The sequence below is a fragment of the Vulpes vulpes genome, chromosome 15 (genome assembly GCF_048418805.1).
Source record: "Vulpes vulpes isolate BD-2025 chromosome 15, VulVul3, whole genome shotgun sequence".
In the NCBI taxonomy this organism is placed as follows: Eukaryota; Metazoa; Chordata; class Mammalia; order Carnivora; family Canidae; genus Vulpes; species Vulpes vulpes.
Genome location: NC_132794.1, coordinates 76837084 through 76858102, shown reverse-complemented (window position 1 = coordinate 76858102; position 21019 = coordinate 76837084). Strand labels below are relative to the sequence as shown.

The 21019-nt window shown below is 43.0% G+C and overlaps 1 protein-coding gene and 1 non-coding gene across 31 annotated transcripts in view; both read right to left on the bottom strand.

Moving 5' to 3' along the window:
* The window catches only part of SCAPER (S-phase cyclin A associated protein in the ER), a 420028-nt gene that overhangs the window by 42582 nt on the left and 356427 nt on the right, over positions 1–21019 (bottom strand). For all 30 annotated transcript variants that reach the window (XM_072739204.1, XM_072739209.1, XM_072739212.1 and 27 more), the window contains one exon: positions 13576–13731. In XM_072739204.1, the coding sequence (XP_072595305.1) occupies positions 13576–13731 (156 nt within the window). The remainder of the gene's footprint in view (positions 1–13575; positions 13732–21019) is intronic.
* LOC112918413 (U6 spliceosomal RNA) lies at positions 806–911 on the bottom strand. The gene has a single exon (XR_003234683.1). It is a non-coding gene; the product is annotated as a U6 spliceosomal RNA (small nuclear RNA).

Genomic DNA, 21019 nt, shown 5'->3' with positions numbered 1-21019 from the left:
ATGGGATCCCTGGGTGGCGCAGCGGTTTGGCGCCTGCCTTTGGCCCAGGGTGCGATCCTGGAGACCTGGGATCGAATCCCACATCGGGCTCCTGGTGCATGGAGCCTGCTTCTCCCTCTGCCTGTGTCTCTGCCTCTCTCTCTCTCTGTGACTATCATAAGTAAATAAAAATTAAAAAAAAAAAAACATTTTATTTATTTATTTATTCATGAGAGACAGAGAGAGAGAGAGGCAGAGACACAGGCAGAGGGAGGAGCAGGCTCCATGCTGGGAGCCTTCTGTGGGACTCGATCCCGGGACCCTAGGACCATGCCCCGGGCTGAAGGCAGGCACCAAACCGCTGAGCCACCCAGGTGCCCCCCACTTTCATATCTTTTCTTCCCTCACCTTTATTGAGGTATAACTGACAAAATTATAACTTATTCAAAGTATACAACATGATGATTTGATAAATGGATTCACTGAGGGGATCCCTGGGTGGCACAGTGGTTTGGCGCCTGCTTTCGGCCCAGGGCGTGATCCTGGGGACCCGGGATCGAGTCCCATGTCGGGCTCCCGGTGCATGGAGCCTGATTCTCCCTCTGCCTATGTTTCTGCCTCTCTCTCTCTCTCTCTCTCTCTCTGTGACTATCATAAATTAAAAAAATTTTTTTAAAAAATGGATTCACTGAAATGATTCTCACAGTAAAGGTAAGACATCCATTACTTTACATGGTTATCTTTTTTTTTTTTTTTTTGGTGGTAGAATGCTTAAAGTTTATGCTCTCAGTACAATTCAAGTATACGATCTTATATTATAACTACAGAAAACATAGAAGACTTCAAGAATCTGAGTGTGATCCTTGTGCAGGGGCCAGCTAATCTTCTCTGTATTGTTCCAGTTTTAGTGTATGTGCTGTTAGAGCGAGTGCCCCATTTTCATTTCTGAGTTTAGTAATTTGAGTCTTTTCTCTTTTTCACTTCATCTGGTTTAAAGTTTGTCAATGCTGTGGCTCTTTTCAAAGAACTCAAACTTTGGTTTCATTGATTTTTCTCTAGTGTTATTTTATTCTCTATTTCGTTGATCCCTGCTATAATCTTTATTTTCTTCCTTCTGCTAGTTTTGAATTTAGTTTGTTCTTTTTTCTCTAGATGCTTAAGTTGTATAGTTAGGTTGTTGATTTATTTCTTATTTTTCAATGTAAATATTTACAGTTGTATACTTCCTCCTTAGCAGTGATTTTACTGTGTCTTGTAAGTTTTAATATGCTGTGTTTTCATTTTCATTCATCTTTAAGTATTTTCTAGTTTTCCTTGTGAGTTTTTCTTCAATCCATTTGTTGTTTAAGAATGTGTTGTTTAATTTCCACAAATTTGTGGATTTTTCAATTTTACTTCTGTTATTAATTTCTACCTTTGTCCTATTATGGTTGGAGAAGATACTTTGTCTTTTTAAATCTCCTGAGACTTCATCTTCAGCCTAACAGTCTATCCTGGAACATATCCCAAGTGTACTTGAGAAGAATGTGTATTTTATTTTTGTTGGGTAGTGTTCAGGAGAGGCATTTTTTCTGCCCACCACAATAGGACTAGTTACTCACGATTCATTCATTTATTCAATAAATATTTGTTGAAGACCTATTCTGTGACAAGCACTACTCAAAGCACTAGGATTCAGCAGTAAAATCTATGCCCTTTACCTGGTAAAGCTTACATTTTAGTGTAGGAAGACATAAGGAACAAATACACAATATATGTAATATGTAGTATGTCAGGTGTGCAAAGTGCTACAGAGAGCAGGGGACATGGCCAGGGATGAAGAAGTAGGTCAATGTATAATACTATTTTATACAGAGTGGTTGGGGAAGCTCTTTCTAAGGTGTTAAGTAAGCAGAGTTCTACAGAAAGTGAGGAAGGAAGCCATGAGGATATCTGAGACCAGGGTGTTTTAGATAGAAAAGCAGCGAGTCTCAAGTCCTGGAGTCAGGAACATGCAGGACATATTCAAGAAACAGCAAGGCCACTGTGGCTCTAGCAGATTGAGTGAGTGGAAGAACAATAGGAGATGAGGTCAGAGAGGCAAGGAAGATCAGATAGGGTCTTACAGAGCACTGTAAGGACATTATGGATCTCACTGAATGAGAATGAAAGCCATTGTAAGGTTCTGGGCAGAGGAGTGATGTATCTGACTTTGGCTTAAAGATAATCACTATAGCTAATTGGTTGAAAAGCTTTTAGAAGAGCCAAGGCAGAAGCAGGGAGGCCAATTAGGAGGCTGTTTGAATTATTCAAGCCAGAGATCATGGTGGATGAATTAGGCTGGTAGCTATGAATGTGGTGAGAAGTGCAGGAAAGCCAACAGGGTTTCCTAATAGATTGGATGTAGGTGTGAGAGAAAGAAGAGTAAAAAAAATGGCTGGGTGGATTCTGACCTGAGTAACAGGAAGAATGTGGCTGCCATTTACAGAAATGGGGAAAGCAGGGCAGCCTGGGTGGCTCAGTGGTTTAGTGCCACATTCGGCCCAGGGCGTGATCCTGGAGACCCGGGATCGAGTCCCAAGTCGGGCTCCCTGCATGGAGCCTGCTTCCCCTCCCCTCCGCCTGTGTCTCTGCCTCTCTCTCTCTCTCTCTGTCTCTCATGAATAAATAAAATCTCAAAAAAAAAAAAAAAAAAAAAAAAAAAAGAAACGGGGAAAGCAGTGGATAGAGCATGTCTTGGGAGGAAAACCAGGAGTTCAGCTTTAAGCTTGCTGAATTCAAGATGCCTATTAGACCTCTAAGTGGAGATAATGAATTGGAAATTGGATAAAATGAGCTTACCAAGGTTAGCTATTTTTGTCAGCTATGTCTCTAGGGCTTAGAACAGTGGTCTGACACATAGCCACACAATGAAGATTTGTGAATGACTGATTAAATAAACAAGTCTAAGGTCAGAAGAGTGGTTGGGCTTGAGATATATGGGAGTCATCAACACGTATGTACACGGTATTTAAAGCCAGGAGCTCATCCAGTAAGTGAACACAGATAGTGGTTTGAGGATTGAATCTTGGGATATGTAAACATTTAAAAGTTGGGGAGATAAGAAAACAGCAAAGGAAACTAAAACAGAGGAACCCATGGGGTAGAAGGAAGATTTGGTGTCTTAGAAGCAAAGTGAAGATAGTTTCAAGAGAAAGGAAGTAATTATTTAAAAAGTTTAAAAAATAAGTGAGAACTGAAAAAAGGATGGAATTTATAGAAATGAATGTTATATCCTATTTTTAGATTTTTATAAAAAACTAATCGTATATGTTTATAACAAGAAGAAGCTATGTGATGGGGGCTGGGATACAGCTCGCAGTGATAAGCTGGGGAAGAAGGCTTAGCAAATTACCTGCCTAACAGTTCAAACCAGTAGAGAATTGTTTATCTATCAATGAATACAACTCAATTTTGGCTGGATTAATAGGAGCACAATGTACATAGCCAGAAAAGTTTAGTCCTGCTCCACTACCCTGGAAGTACTGGGTCCAGCAATGGTACCATACTACATTCAGGACACTTTTGTACCAGAAAGTTCTCTAGGAAAGTGACTTAAGTGGTATAAGTATTTGGGAACAGTGTCATCTGAGGAATATTTGAAGGATTTGGAAATTCACCTCAGACCTAGAGGCTATAAGTCATTTTCAAACTGAAGAAGTGTTATGTTGTTACTTATGACCCCAGAGAAGAGACATTATCTGAAAGCAGGTATTAGATAAACTCATGAAAATCTTTCTAACAATTAGGACATTCCAAAGTTCAATGAGATGTTGGGGAGGAATTATATTCTTCCCTATTCTGGAAAAAGTGAGGGATCACACCCCATCCAAGTGGCAGAGGGTACTCAAACCTCAGCTGGGCATGGAACACAATGATGTCTAAGATTCTGTTCAGTCCTATGATGTTATAATAGCTGCGAATCTACTTTGAAAATTACACCCTCCTGCACGTGCACACACACACACACACGCCCTATAGGTTGTTTAATGCAGATCTAATTATGAGCCCCACTGAAGGGAATGTGGATGGCTTGGTGCAGATGTGAGAGGAAGAGAAAACTGAAGGTGGGAAAGATGTGTGTGTGAGCATTTAGGATATCTGGACATTTGGTTAGAGAAGAGAAAAAAAATAGGGACAGTTAAAGAGTAAGATTATCAGGTAGGGTGAGGCTGGCTAATACTGGGGAGGATTCCCAAAGTGCCTGATGATGAGTTTCAGCTGAACTCAAAGGGGGACTTCTGAGAAGCAGCCTTTCTAGGAGGAGAAGTAATAGATGATGATAAGAGATGGACATTCTTGCTGTTTAGAATCAACAACCTGGAAGAGGCTGGAGAAAGAGAAAGGCCGGGACGCCAATGGGAACAGGAGGGAGAGGGTGAGGCACTAAGAAGAAACCGGGCTCTGGCAGAGGTCTGAATGGAGGCCCAAGAAAGTGGCAGCTGCAGAGGTGACGGCCTCAACCACAGGTGGAGGGAAGGAAGGGCAGGGAGGAGCCAGGAGGGGAGGATGCGGCTCTGGGTGGCTGGCGACAGGCTCCACTTCTGCAGCTCGGACCCGCGGGCTAGGGCTGCTGTCCCAACAGGCCTCTCCGGCGGGACGTTTCCGATCTCCTAACTCCAGCTTCCTCATAGTCACCGTAAGCAGGAGGGCCTTGTGCTGATTTTGGCTAGGCTTGCGCACGTTTTGGCTTCCCCTATCTTCAGAATTTGGCAGATAGGCTGCAGGAGCCCTGCCCGAGGCCCTGCTGTGTGGCCAAGCGAAGGCAATTGCTTCTGCTGGGTGAGTAACTGGGAGGCAAAACGGTCGTGGCTGCGTGAGGACAGCAGTGCCCTCCTGACTCATCTTTGCTGCTTCCAGCCTTGCACCTCCAATCTATTCCTCACAGAGGAAACCTAATATTTTTACTTTTTAAGTAATCAGATCTTGCCACCCTCTGGCTTAATATCCTCGAGTGGCTTCCCGTCACACACAGAGTAAAACCCCAGCTTCTTCTCTCTCTCCCTTTCTCTGGCACAGTGCTGAGCATGCAGTGGATATACAAGTTGAACTGTAGTGATGACATGGTCATCGTTCTGTCCCTATGAGTCAACTAAGGCTTTATTACAAGCAGGGATGGATCTTTCGAAACCTCTAAACTAGCAATCGATACAGAAACAGCCCAGAAGTTCCTGCTCTTGTATTCTTCTCACTCTCTAGAGCTGAAGTGTGTGGCAGTCACTCTTCCGTATCACTCTGGAGGCTGCCCTGCTCCCTTGGCAGGTGTGGGCAGGGTTGGTGGAAGGAACCTCACAAGGAGCACTCAGCCCGGGACACATAACAGGTGCTCAACAAATGGTCCTTCCTTTACGCTTAACTTGCTTAATCTTCTTATATTTACTTCATTCCCTGACTCCCAATCTCAGAAAGTCTTTTGTCGAAGGGCAGTGGCTAATGACTACAACTGGTTTACAAGTTAACAGAAGTGATGTCAAGAGACAGGGTGACAATTCCAAATATGAGACCGCACAGAGAAAAGAAGACAGATGAGAACAGGATATTGGAAACACATTTATCTTCAGGGTAGGCTGGAACGCGGCAGATTCTATTTTTCAAACACAACCACGGCAATATTTCTAGTCCTATATGCTCTTCTGGGGCCTCAGGTTCCCCGTGAAGAGGAGGGGTCTCTTTCTCCTCCTTTGAAGCATGGGGGGGGGGCGGGCTTGTGACTGTCTTGATGAACAGAATGCAGGGGAAGTCATGCTGCATAACTTCTGAGGCCAGCTCATAAAAGGTGATACGGTTTCTCCCTGGGTCTTTGCCAAGATGCTCCTTCTTGGAACCTGCCACCAAGCTGTGAGGAAGCCCAAATTAGCATCTGCAGAGTGACCAGATGGAAAGGTCCTTAGCTAAGAGCCACACGAACCACAGACATGTGTGAATAAGCATTCAGACGATTGATTTCCACTTCTAGCCTTCCAACTTCAAACCTTCTTCTATCTGAGGCCTGGATATTGGGGAACAAAGATAAGCCATTCTCTATGTATCTGGACAAAATTCCTGACACAGAGGGTCTGTGAGATTAATAGATGGCTTTTTTTTTTTAAAGATTTTATTTTTTTAATGTAATCTCTACCTCCAATGCAGGGGTTGAACTCACAACCCTGAGGTCAAGAGTCGCATGCTCTACCACTGGGCCACCCAGGCACCCCAAAAGATGGTTGTTTTATGCCGCTAGGTTCTGGAGTGACTTGCTATACAGCCACTGGTATGAAGAGAAGAAAAGCAAAGGAGAATATGTGGAAGGGTGAGAACACAGAAGTTCGGGGAGAAGGGCAGAAGAATAGTCTGTATGCTGCCCAGGAGCAACCGGAACTGGTTTAATAGGTCACAGGAGGAAAACAGGTCATGAGAGACTGTTCTAAGCATTAAAGCTTATCAATGACACAATAGGTTCCCTTAGTAAGTAATGAGGTCCCTGTCAGAAGAGAGATTCAAATACAGACCAGGTGGGGCTACAGAAGAGATTCACACATGGACAGAAGACTGGATTAAGGTAACGTTAGGGTTCCTTCCAGTCAACAAGACGTGACAACAGGTTGGGTCTGGGGAGCAGGGAAGAGGGATGAGACGGAGATGACTGCGTCTGGAGTCTGAAGATCATATATAAAGAGGACTTAAAAAAATTCCTTCCTGTTCCTTTCACCTCTTGCCCAGGTGAGTGTTCGTGGTCCCTCCCACCTTCTACCTCCTGTCTAACATGTTCTCCATCAGGTAATGTTCCAAAATATGCTTCTCAGCATGTCACTTCCCTGATGGAGGCTTCTGATGACACCGCTGCTGCCACACCTCAGCAAGTCACCGTATGGAGTTCACGCAGTATTTTTACATCTGTTGTCTCAGTCAAACCTCCTAGCAACCTGGGATGCACTAAAGTCACACTGTACACATCTCACAACCCAGCTCACGTGCTCTGTTCGTTCCTCCTAGTTCTCTGCCACGATGTCTCAGCTTTAGCTGTTTTCTGCATCTGCCTCTCAACTGTAAACGTTCCAACCCTTCCTATTGTTCAAGGCCCACAGTAAGTTTTAGTTGTTCCAGGAAACAGCCAGTGCAGCCAAGAGTGGTCTCTCCTTCCTTTTAACTCCATCAGTGATGACGTAGCAACAGTACCGGTGTTTATGAAGCAGGTAGTATGTGCCAGGCAGCGTCTAAGTGCTTTGCATGCTGTCCTGTGTCCTCTGCACCACTCTCGCTTCGACCGCGTGTCGGTATAGGTGTCTTACTTCCTCTACTAGCTGCTGAGGTCCTTGAGGACACAAATGATGTCTGAGTCATTTCTGCTTTCTCTCAAGCTTAGCACAGGGCCTGGCACAGAGCAAGTGCTACATAAATATTTGTTTAATGCATGAGTGAATAATTCAGGCAGGCAGAGTCAAAGTTTACCTTTGCTTGAACAAATGGTTTTCAAGCACCCTTAAACACTTGAGAAGCACTCATTTATATCTACATAGTTAATGAGCTAAATTATAAATCATTCTTATCTTTTTATGACACAGTTTCCAGGGACTTTGGCTAGAACCCGTTTTGTCAGTGTAGTTTACGGGTATGAACATAAGGGCCACAGATACATATAACAACAAACTCCTTTTTGTGTAAATATATTCTAGAATTCAGAACAGTCTTCTCCAACCAATCAGAATTAGCTAGGTTTTATATTCTGTGCCGCCATAAGGACTGTAAACTCGTTCAGTGTGGCCCCCCTGCTTCCTGGCCCTCTCCCTATAGTGCCTTGTACAGTTATGGAATCAGGAAATGATTGCTAAGTGAAAGGCCTGTGTTGGCTGCAATTTATAATCACTCATTACTGTTCTGATCCTATTAGTTCAGCTAAGGAGCCCGCACTTAAGGGGGCCTCCGTGAGTCTCAGCCAATTAGGGTTGCTTAGAGGCTGCCCTGAGGTTTGAAAACTGTCCTTTCCTCTTTACGGCTTAAAGGACCGAGAATGGAAAAGGGGTAGCAGTAAAGCCAAAGAAATGAGCATTTCTGAAAGTCCTGTTGCAGGTGCTTGAATTTTTTAAATGATTAAGAACTGCAACTTGTGAAAAGTTCTTGGACTCACACCCACATTAGGAGTGATCCTAATGGAAACACAATCCTTTCGCCAGAAGATTGCAATGTCAATTTTTACTTGAAAGCAAGTTCAAAACCAAGCCTGGTACAAAAAAATCATCAGTCTTTTCTCCCCCACCTTGAAGCAAAGACTAATAATATGGCCTCTGCCACCCAAAGTGTCTTTCAGAATACCTGGGTGAAAATTAGAAGATTAAGGGCACAATAGGAGAGGAGCAAGGCAGCCCCGCTGTAATCCCCGCCACAAAGGCCGGGCCACCAGCAGCCGAGTGGTGTTTACCCAGCAGCCTGGGGAATCCGGCTTAGTGACCCCAGGATTTTTCAGCTCCCCAGGAGCCATGTCTGCGGCGCCTCCGGCTCCTCTGGCTCCTTATTCCGGCTGCTCACATGAGAGCCGTGACCATGAGCCTTCCGCACCTCCCTGGCTCTGGCTGCCGGGCCTGATGGCCGAGCGGGCGTCACGTGGTTGCTCCCCCTGACGACAGCCACCTCCCTCCCTGCCAGACACAGCTGTGACCTCAGAGCTGTGTGCAAAGTGCGTCCATGGGTCGTCGTAGTCGATGGCAGAGAAATAGCATTTCCGTGGAGAGCTGGGAAGTAGCATGAAACGGTCTCGTAAATATTAGAGGCGAACTCGTCTCACGGGGGAACTGTCCTGTGTCCCTGTGGCTTGGTGGTGTTCAGGAAATGCTGGGACGAAGGACGAGGAAGAGCGGCGATGAGGGATCCTTCCTTTACCTCATTCACAGAAGCAACCACACCGATCCTGCTAAGAATCCAAGCCAGGAAACCACCTGGACTTTTTTCCTAGAATAATCTGCTTTTGTAGCAAGGCCTACTAAGAGAAATTTGTTGAATAACTAAAGTTGGAGAAGGAAATCATAGTGGGAAAATGGATTGAGAATTCTTAAAAGCCGGGGCACCTGGGTGGCTCGGTGGTGGCCCGGGGCCCTGGGATCCCACCCCGCATCGGGCTCCCTGCCCAGTGAGGAGTCCTCTTCTCCCTCTCTCTATCCCTATGCCACCAGCCCCCTGCCCCGACTACTCATTCTCTCTCTCTCAAATAAATAAATAAAATCTTAAAAAACAGAAGAATTCTTGGTGCGCCTGGGTGTTGCTACAGTTAAGTGTCTGCCTGCCGCTTGGGTCGTGGTCCCAGAGTCCTGGGATGGAGCCTGCTTCTCTCCCTCTCCCTCTGCCTGCCATTTCCCCTGCTTGTGCTCTCTCTCTGTGTCAAATAAATTAAAAAAAATCTCAAAAAAAAAAAAAAAAAGAATTCTTAAAAACCACCAAGAGTTAATCACTGATTTATTTAAAATCCAGTTGTATATGTCTATAAAGACAATACATATATATACAAAGACTTTGGTCTCCTTGGATAGCCCTTAGGCATATTTCCTCTATGGAAAACTGCTCATCCCTAATTTGGAGGGGATATCATCTATCACTCACAGATTTCAAGTCAGAAACCTGGGAGCCATTTAAGGTTCCTCCCTCCCTTTTACCTCCCACGTCACCAAGCTCTATGCTGCCTCTCTTACACTTATTCTTTCTCCTCTTCACGTGTTTGCTCCTATTTCCGCTGCCCCCACGGGCCCTCAACATTCCCCACGTGGCTCCAAGCGTCTCTCTACGATTCCTTCTGCCTCTGGGGTCATGTCATTACAGTCCTCTGTACCATAAATCTGATCTGTAATCATAAATCTTCAACAACTTCAGTGGCTTTCTGCAGCTCCAGCGTAGTACCTCAAGTCCTAGGAGCTACCATCATGGGGTTGGTGTACTGCTGCGCCTCCTGCCACTCCCCGTAGTCGCCCCGCCGCATGGCTACATCAGACTGAATGAGATGTCCCTCGTACAGTCCAGAGTACCCTGTGCATCCATGTCTCTTGGTCTGGGCTGCTTCCAGACCAGACCCTGAAATAAGGCTCTGGGCGCAAGTACTTTATTTGTGAGGAAGCCAAGGACAGAAGGGGGGAGGGAGAAAGCCGATCAAGGATGGGTTAGTGCCTAGGTTGGCACTGGCGCGCCCTGACCCACCGTGCAGAACACCCCTCGGGGCTCACCGAGGCGGGGGAGCGGGGACAGAATCCACCCATGTGTTGCTGGAGGGTCACTCCCGGAGCTGTTAACTCTCCTGCATTTGTAGCCAACAGCTACTAGTCCAGAGAGTATCCTCAGGCAGAGAAATACAGGAATCTGTTGGCAGGTGACCTCCAGGGGGGCCAGAGGCACCCAGAACGTCTGCTCTCTCACACAGTGTGCACATTACGGCCCCTTCTGTCGCATCCTTCCCTCCACTTGTCTTCCTGGGTCCTTTACGATTTAGTCCATCGCCTCCTTTCTTGACCTCCTTGGGAGAACATCCTCTTCTGCTGCAGCTGCTAGTTTACGGGTCTGCCCTGAGGCCAGGCTCTGGGCTCCCCGAGGCGGTATCTTGGGTCCTTGTCCTGGTGTCTGGCCCAGGCAGGTGCTCCGTCAACGTCCACCAGAAGACGATATGGCTGAGTGTGTTACAGAGAAGGGGATCCTGTTTTCCATATACGTAACTGAGAAAATCTCCAAAGAAATGAGAAGTATGCTCCTACGATTTGAAGCATGCAAAGTCAAGCGTGTAGGTGAGAGCACTGAGGCAGGAATCCTGGAGGCTGGTTCCAGTTTGGCTCCATTGCTTTCCCTATAAGAGCGAGCGCTGGGAATGAGCTCGAAGCTGCTTTCAAGCCCCAGATTTCAAGCGATTAAATCTGCGCAGGTGAAAGCGGGAGCCCACCAACTCACCAACCACATATGGAAACGCTTAGGTGTGGGGCACTCATCTGGATTTAAGGGAAGAACACAGGTAACAAAGACCTGAGACGCTGGCAGGTTTACGATGCTGCGTGATGAAAAGAAGCGCCGCGGGAAGGGGTCTCCTGAGTGAGGGAACCTCCCAGGGAGCAAGGCGGCTACTGCCCGGAGCTAGCCAGGGCACGGCCGACCCCACATTGGCAGGTGCCAGGCCCGGAGTGCGGCCCTGTGACTGCTGCCAGCCTCCGGTGACGCGGGGCCACCTCAGCGTATTTAGGTTACAGACCCACAGACAGCCACGTCCTGGGTTATCATCTAATCCTGGAAGGCAGCTCCGTCTGCACTGCTAGGAGGGAATACTGAATATAGGCCGTGCTTGGCTTCCCAGACGTTCAGGTAGTCTCAGTCTTTCTAGAAAAGTGACTGGGGTAGAGGTGGGGTGCAGCATCCTCTGTGTAACAGACTAAAAAATACTGAGGAGGTTCATTTTAGAAAGCAAATTCTTTTAGAATATTCTGAACGTAGTCACTGGCATTCTGTGTACATAGAATATGGATGGATATTTCTTGAAGCAGCTAGACTTTAGAAGTTTCAAAAATTTGATTTTTATTTTAGTTTTAATTTTCTTTTTTTTTTTAGATTTATTTATTTATTCGTGACACACAGAGACAGAGAGAGAGGCAGAGACTCAGGCAGAGGGAGAAGCAGGCTCCATTCAGGGAGCCTGATGTGGGATTTAATCCCGGGTCTCCAGGATCAACGCCCTGGGCCGAAGACAGGTGCTAAACCACTGAGCCACCCAGGGATCCCCCAGTTTTAATTTTCTCCTTGACAAATCCTTTAAAAACCATGTCGTTTTTTCTCGAACAAATCAATGGCATAAAAATAAAGGTGGAGGGGAAAGGGAACTTTTACAAAATTAAAGAGACTTAAGGGAGGTTACAACCAAATGTCACCTGAAATTTGAACTGAATCCAAGAAACTTATGGTAGAAAGACGCTGAGACCGTGGAGAGTGGTGAACAAGGATTAGGTAGGTACCCCACAGGATTATCGCTTATTACACCAGGTGTGACAATGCGGGGCACTCGTGTTCAACACCTCAGAGGCGCAGGCTGAAGTATCGTGGGTGAAATGAGTACCTGAAAGTTGTTGTAACATGCTTTTGCCATAACCTCCCTCTCCCAAAACAAAAAACCAACAAAACAAAACAAAAAACCCAGGGGGTGAGTGGGGGGAATGAAATAAGACTGGGAAAATATTGCTAATAGTTGGAGCTATTCCTTCTTGTACTCTCTCCTTCTGTGTATGTTTGAAGAGTATATGAAATATAAATATAAAGGGTTGCAGTAAAAAAAAATTATACATGGGGTGTCTCGGTGGCTCAGTCGGTTAAGCATTTGCCTTCAGCTATTCAGGTCATGATCCCAAGGTCCCAGGATAGAGCCCCGCATCAAGCTCCCTGCCCAGCGGGGAGTCTGCTTCTTCTTCTCCCCCTGCCCCTGCCCCCTGCTCCTGCTCTCCCTCTCTCTCTGCCAAATAAATAAATAAATAGAATCTTTAGAGAAATTATATGTAGTGCTATTTAGATTTAATTATAAGAAAGTTATTTTACTGAACATTCTTAATATGCCTGAGGGCTATGTCATACTCCTATTAGAAACACTATTGCAATTGGGGGGGGGTTTCCTCTGCCCTCCCCAAGAGAACTACTGCTTTTGAGGGCAGTTCACAGCATGGGGCGAGGCGTCTAAGGAGCTCACCAGGCCAGCAGCTGTCCCTGGCACGTTGGCTATAATCACGCCCATAGAGCCCACAGCCCCCTAGCGGAATGCAAACAGGCTCATTAAGTGACTCACCTCAGAATACCCATCAGCCCCAGCTGACCAGTGGGCTGCTTATAAAGGGGCACAGGTACCCAAACTAAATCCCATCCGTTCCCATCCCATCCCCCCTCACTTCCCCTTAACTACACCCCCCTCCGCCCCCACCTCACGGCTGACAGTCTCTCCTTTGCTGTTCTGCCCGCTGCTCCCTTGCAGTGTTTTCAATGAACTTCTGTGTCCTCTGTCCTGCCTTGGGTAAATTCTTTCACTACCCATGCCGCTGACCTCTACCTGATTCTGTCATCCTACACATAGGCCAAATGTAACTTGAGGGAGCTGGTTTTTTGGATGGTTCCCTTTCCTTATTCATGAAGGCATCTTGGAGAAAGAGACAAAAGGGGAAAATACACAACCCTAGGAGGCTGTCCGTAAAAGCATGTGAACCCAGTCATGGACACCAGGAGAGGCCGTGCTGTATTGCGCTGAGGGTCTGGCTTGGTCTGGTGCAGGCTTTGTTACTGACTCACTGACTCAAGGAGAATCACTGGATTCCTTTGAATTTCTGTGGAAGTGGGACTGGATGACCCCTAAGATCTCTTCCAGTAATGAAGTGTAGTTAAGTGTAGGATGCCAACAAGAAAAACAGGCTCTAACCGGAGCATGTAGCCAGGGAAAAACAAGAAACAGAAGGCTGGTCTCAATATGGGAGACCAATAAGGACAAAGGTGACCTAAAGAAGAAAAGAAGCCAACATGACCACTTGTATTCCCATGAAATGATCCCAAGATGCGCAAAATTTAAGGGAAGTTCCCAAAGTTCAGTCCACATTGATATCTAAGTAGAAGCCTTACCTTCTGGTGACAGCAAAGCACAGTGTGCACATTCCATGCAAGAGTTCTGCAGCGTGCTGCAAAAATGTGGCCATCTTGGGATTCTCGTCCACTGGTCCTTGCACCGAGAGGAAGCAGCCATGAAGCTTGTTGATCAGACCTATGTTCACCACGTAGCTAGATAAAGGGGGACACATGTGTTATCAGTCTGCATAGACTGGCAATATCTTCACCTTCAAAGGTAAGTTTTAAAAACACAGGCTTAGACCCCGCTACCAAGCAAGCAACACAGGTTTGGGTAAAGCATCTCAAGTAATACTTTCCTTAGATTTAGTCCTGAATAATCAACTATTTCTGTTAAGTGATTCTCTTGCCTCTTTTGGTTATTCTGATGCTATTTTTCAAGGAAGATGAGCAAAAATGATTATCTGATCATTTTTAGTGGTCTAAAGCGTCTGTCCAACAGTTGAACTGATTTGTAGTTACCTCAACACTCTTGAAAAGCAATACTTTTTAAAGTACCAGAAAGCCCAATTTGCTAGAATGTAGGGATTCAGAAAATAAGATGACGCTCTAGTAACAACCTAAATTTCTTTTTTTATAAACAATCTTTTACCATTTCTAATGCCAAATATAGATTCTCTATTTTTCAAAATCCTATCACCTTAAGAGTATAACAGTGAGAATCTAATTGCTGTCTGTTATGCAAAGTACCAGTGTTGCCAGTTGACAATAACATTTAAGAAGTCACTTTCATCTTTTCAGCCCATTAAACAGCTTTCCAGAGCTGTTTATTAAACTGGACCAAAAATAATAGCTCTTTTATTAGCCTGCAAAACAGCTATTATTGAAAATAGTATTTTAAGACTATAAATTACCTTGTAGATAAACCAGCCTTAGCTTAGAGATTGTATACGGACTCAGTGCTGCTGTATTTACATGTATGAAAATGTAAGACTTCGAATACAGCAATTCTGAACATCAACAGGTTAACTTTTAGCAATAAATGCAAAGGAATTGATGCTCTGCTCACAAGTGAACTATGATCCTCATCACTATTCATTTGGCAGTACACCTTTTTGTAAAAGTAAGGAAAATCTGAGGAATAATTCATGTTTGGAGCTTTTTCCAAGTGTACTACTTAGAAGGTGCAATATAATGCCCTCTTTTTCTCCTCTTATATTAGGAAATGTATTTACCTGGGCTACTGAATATCTCCTACAGACTTAAAATTGGGAAGTATGAAATGGTTATCACCAGACCTTTATCTTATAATGAAGGAAACCGACACACTGACATATGCACTCAAGGTATTTCCTTTTGTGTTTTTTTTCTATTTGATTTTTTTCTCTATATGACTGACAGTAAACTGAATTTCATTCAACTATTTTAGGCATTTTCTATATCATGGAAAATGTCTTTGTAAGCATTATATTTTAAAACTTTAAAAACTGTATTATTGAGAAGTTTTAACATAACCCCCCCCCCAAAAAAAATTACTAGGATAACAGACTCCCATGCATTTACCATCCATCTCTGACCACGATCAACCATGGCCAATCCTACCCATCCACACTATCTTGCACAATGGATAAGCAAATCTAAGTCATTATGTCATTTCATTAATAAATGTTTGTATCTCTAAGAAACAAGAATTTAAAAAAACCACAATACCATTACAACTGAAAATAACAGTAATTCCTTAGTACCATCAAGTAACTAGTACTCAAATTTCCAAAAGTATCATAAATGCCTTAACATTTTAAATAGTTGTTTAAAAATTAGGATTCAAATAAGAACCACACCTTTTTTTTAAAAATTAATTTTTATTGGTGTTCAATTTACCAACATACAGAAAAACACCCAGTGCTCATCCCGTCAAGTGTCCACCTCAGTGCCCGTCACCCATTCCCCTCCAACACCCGCCCTCCTCCCCCCTTCCACCACCCCTAGTTCGTTTCCCCGAGTTAGGAGTCTTTATGTTCTGTCTCCCTTCCTGATATTTCCCAACATTTCTTCTCCCTTCCTTTATATTCCCTTTCACTATTATTGATATTCCCCAAATGAATGAGAACATACACTGTTTGTCCTTCTCCGATTGACTTATTTCACTCAGCATAATACCCTCCAGTTCCATCCACGTTGAAGCAAATGGTGGGTATTTGTTGTTTCTAATTGCTGAGTAATATTCCATTGTATACATAAACCACATCTTCTTTATCCATTCATCTTTCGATGGACACCGAGGCTCCTTCCACAGTTTGGCTATTGTGGCCATTGCTGATAGAAACATCGGGGTGCGGGTGTCCCGGCATTTCACTGCATCTGTATCTTTGGGGTAAATCCCCAACCGTGCCATTGCTGGGTCGTAGGGCAGGTCTATTTTTAACTCTTTGAGGAACCTCCACACAGTTTTCCAGAGTGGCTGCACCAGTTCACATTCCCACCAACAGTGTAAGAGGGTTCCCTTTTCTCCGCATCCTCTCCAACATTTGTGGTTTCCTGCCTTGTTAATTTCCCCCATTCTCACTGGTGTGAGGTGGGATCTCATTGTGGTCTTGATTTGTATTTCCCTGATGGCCAGGGATGCGGAGCATTTTCTCATGTGCATGTTGGCCATGTCTAGGTCTTCCTCTGTGAGATTTCTCTTCATGTCTTTTGCCCATTTAATGATTGGATTGTTTGTTTCTTGGGTGTTGAGTTTAATAAGTTCTTTATAGATCTTGGAAACTAGCCCTTTATCTGATACGTCATTTGCAAATATCTTCTCCCATTCTGTAGGTTGTCTTTATTTTTATTTTTTATTTTTTTTAAATTTTATTTATTTATGATAGTCATACAGAGAGAAAGAGAGAGAGGCAGAGACACAGGCAGAGGGAGAAGCAGGCTCCATGCACCGGGAGCCTGATGTGGGAATCGATCCCGGGTCTCCAGGATCGCGCCCTGGGCCAAAGGCAGGCGCCAAACCGCTGCGCCACCCAGGGATCCCTGTAGGTTGTCTTTAAGTTTTGTTGACTGTATCCTTTGCTGTGCAAAAGCTTCTTATCTTGATGAAGTCCCAATAGTTCATTTTTGCTTTTGTTTCTTTTGCCTTTGTGGACGTATCTTGCAAGAAGTTACCGTGGCCAAGTTCAAATAGGGTGTTGCCTGTGTTCTCCTCTAGGATTTTGATGGAATCTTGTGTCACATTTAGATCTTTCATCCATTTTGAGTTTATCTTTGTGTATGGTGCAAGAGAGTGGTCTAGTATATATACAATGGAATATTCCTCAGCCGTTAGAAATGACAAATACCCACCATTTGCTTCAACATGGATGGAACTGGAGGGTATTATGCTGAGTGAAGTAAGTCAATCGGAGAAGGACAAACATTATATGTTCTCATTCATTTGGGGAATACAAATAATAGTGAAAGGGAATAGAAGGGAAGGGAGAAGAAATGGGTAGGAAATATCAGAAAGGGAGACAGAACATAAAGACTCCTAATTCTGGGAAACGAACTAGGGGTGGGGAAGGGGAGGAGGGCGGGGGGTGGGGGTGACTGGGTAGCAGGCACTGAGGGGGGCACTTGATGGGATGAGCACTGGGTGTTATTCTGTATATTGGCAAATTGAACACCAATAAAAAATAAATTTATTATTAAAAAAAACAGGAAAAAAAAGAAAATGGATAAGCAAACTAATTTATACATTTAAAAGAGTCTAGAGCAGTTAAAATGAATTAATCAGATATATATGCATCAACATAAATAAATCTCAGCAACAGGTCAGGTGAAAACAGAAGTGGACAAAACAGTATGATGCATTTATGTAAACTTTAAATACACAAAAAAATAGAAGGTAGATAATGTACTTTAGGGATATCTGCTTAGTCTCCAAATACACAAAAAGTTTACATACATATTTACATAAATATACACATGTATATTTTTATATATAGCATGTATATACATAAAATTACAAAAAAAATGCATGGGAGTGATATACACAAACTAACATAGTGATTTACCTACTGAGGGGGAATGAGGGGAAGGGGATAAAGATGGGGATTTAGCTGTATCTGCAACGTTTGGTTTCTTACCAATAAGACAAAAGATCTAAGGCAATAAGATGTTACTGAAAAGCGTTATCAGTTGGTTCTCATGTGTTAGGTGTATGAGACTTTTAATGTGCTGTTTAATTTGGTTCATGAGTATTTTGTTGAGAATTCATACATCCAACATTTATTAGGAATATTGGGCCATAAACATGCACATGAGAAAATGCTCTGCATCACTTGCCATTAGGGAAATAACAAATCAGAACCACAATGAGATCCCACCTCAAACCAGTGAGAATGGGGAAAATTAACAAGGCAGGAAACAACAAATGTTGGAGAGGATGCGGAGAAAAGGGAACCCTCTTACACTGTTGGTGGGAATGTGAACTGGCACAGCCACTCTGGAAAACTGTGTGGAGGTTCCTCAAAGAGTTAAAAATAGACCTGCCCTACGACCCAGCAATTGCACTGTTGGGGATTTACCCCAAAGATACAGATGCAGTGAAACGCCGGGACACCTGCACCTCGATGTTTCAGCAGCAATGGCCACAATAGCCAAACTGTGGAAGGAGCCTCGGTGTCCATCGAAAGATGAATGGATAAAGAAGATGTGGTTTATGTATACAATGGAATATTCCTCAGCCATTAGAAACGACAAATACCCACCATTTGCTTCGACGTGGATGGAACTGGAAGGTATTATGCTGAGTGAAGTAAGTCAATCGGAGAAGGACAAACATTGTATGTTCTCATTCATTTGGGGAATATAAATAATAGTGAAAGGGAATAGAAGGGAAGGGAGAAGAAATGTGTGGGAAATATCGGAAAGGGAGACAGAACATAAAGACTCCTAACTCTGGGAAACGAACTAGGGGTGATGGAAGGGGAGAAGGGCGGGGGGTGGGAGTGAATGGGTGACAGGCACTGAGGGGGGCACTTGACGGGATGAGCACTGGGTGTTATTCTGTATGTTGGTAAATTGAACACCAATAAAAAATAAATTTATTATTAAAAAAATAATAAAATAAAATTAAATTAAATTTAAAAAAAAGGAATATTAGGCCATAGTTCTCTTGTCTTGTAGTTCCTTTTTCTGGCTTTGGTATCTGGGTGGTGCTGGCCTTGTAAAACGAGTTTGGCAGTGTTCCTTTTCCTTCAATTTGTTTTGGAATAGTCTGAGAAGGATTGGTGTTAATTCTTTAAGTATTTGGTGGAATTCACCAGTGAAACTATCTTGCCCTAAGCTCTTCTCTGTTGTGAGGTTTTTGATTATTGATTCAATCTCCTTACTTCCTATTAGTCTGTTCAGATTTTTTCTCTTTTTAAAAAGATTTTATTTATTTGTTAGAGAGAGAGAGAGAGAGAGAAAACAAATGAGCACTGGCAGAGAGAGGACAAGCAGGCTCCCCACTGAGTAGGGAGTCTGATGTGGGGCTCAATTCCAGGATCCTTAGGTCATGACCCGAGCGGAAAGCAAAAGCTTAATTGACTGAACCAACCAGGCGCCCCTCAGATTTTCTATTTCTTTATGATATATGGTCTTGGTAGTTGTAGTTGTATATTTCTAGGATTTAGCCAGTTCTAGGTTGTCCAATTTGTTGGCATATAATGGTTCATAACAGTCTCTTATGATCCTTAGTATTTCTGTGGCATTAGACATAGTGTCTCCTCTTTTATGTATAATTTTATTTATTTGCATCCATTCATTTATTTCTGCTTTAATCTTTATTTCTTCACTTCTACTACAACTAAAGTTCTTCATTTGAGATCATTGTTGTTTCTTGATATATGTATTTACCAATATAAAACTCCATTTTAGAACTGCTTTTTTCTGTCTTATAAGGTTTGGCATGTTGTGCTTCCATTTTCATTTGTCTTAAAAATATTGAAAATTGTCTTTGATTCATTGATTGTTCAGGACTGTGCTGTTTAATTTCTAAGTCTATGTAAAATTTTCAGCTTTTCTCCCATTATCATTTTCTAGTTTCATAACACTGTGGTAGGAAAAGATATTTGATGAAGTTTCTATATTCTTATATTTGTTGAGACTTGTTTTGTGGCCTAATATATGATCCATCCAAGAAAATGTTCCATATGCACTTGAGAAGAATATATATTCTGCTCCTGTTGGATAGAACGTTCTATATATAGTAGGTCCTCTGGCCTACTGTGTTGTTTAAATCGGCTGTTTCCTTATTGATTCTCTGTCTGGAAGATCTGTCTATTGTTGGGAGCGGAGTATTAAAGTCAATAACTATTACCATGTTATTGTTTATTTCTTTTAGGATTTGTTTTATATATTTAGGTGCTCCAGAGTTGGGTACATAAATATTTATCACTGTTGTATCTTCTTAGTAGACTGATCCCTTTATCATTATACAATGACCTTATTTCTTTTGACTATTTTTAGCTTAAAATCTATTTTGTCTGATAAAAATATAGCTACCCCTACTTTCTTTTAGTTACCATTTCCTTGAATTATCTCTTCCCATCCTTTTACTCTATGTCCTTAATGCTAAAATGAGTCTCCCGAAGGAAGTATATCGTTGGATCTTGTTATTTTATCCATTCAGCCATTCGATGTGCTTTGATTATGGAATTTAATCCAACTATACTTAAAGCAATTATTAATAATGACTTACTATTGCTATTTTGTGTTTTCTGATTGTTTTGTACTTTATTTCTTGCTTCTTTTTTTCTTGCTCTCTTCCTTTGTGATCTGATGACTCTTTGTGGTCGTGTGATTTGTGGTTACCACAAAGCTTAAATAAAATATATTTATTATATTCTATTTTAAGAAGGTAAGTTTGGCAGCATATACAAACTTTATCCTTTTACTTCTTCCCTGCTCACATTTTAGGTTATTGATATTGCAATTTATATTTTATAGTGTGTATCCAATAACAAATTACTGTAGTTATGATTACTTTTGATACATTCTATTTTAACCTTTAAAACCTTTAAATTAGGGTTATAAGTGAATTGTGCACCACCATTACAGTATCAGACACTGAGACTTTGACTATATGTTTGCTATTACCAGTGACTATTACACATCCATCTGTTTTTGTTGTTATCTTCCTTTTGTTTCAGTGTGAAGAATGCCCTTAAACATTTGTTGTACGGCAGGTCTAGTGGTGGAGAGCTTCTTCAGTTCTGCTTGGGAAAGTCTTTATTTCTCCTTTATTTCTGAAGGAGAGCATTACCAGATACATACAGCATTCCTGGCTGACAGTTTTTCTTTCCATAGTTTGAAAGGCCGTGCCTTGATGTTGGATGGGGCTGCAGGCTGCACTTCAGCTAGGTTGCTGGCTGTGCTCTGCTGGTGGGCACAGCTGCCAGCTGGCTTCTCTGGTTGAGAGGGGCTCCCAGCTATATCTCATAGTTGGGTGGGGCTATAGACTATGCTTTGAGGCTTCCCAGGATCA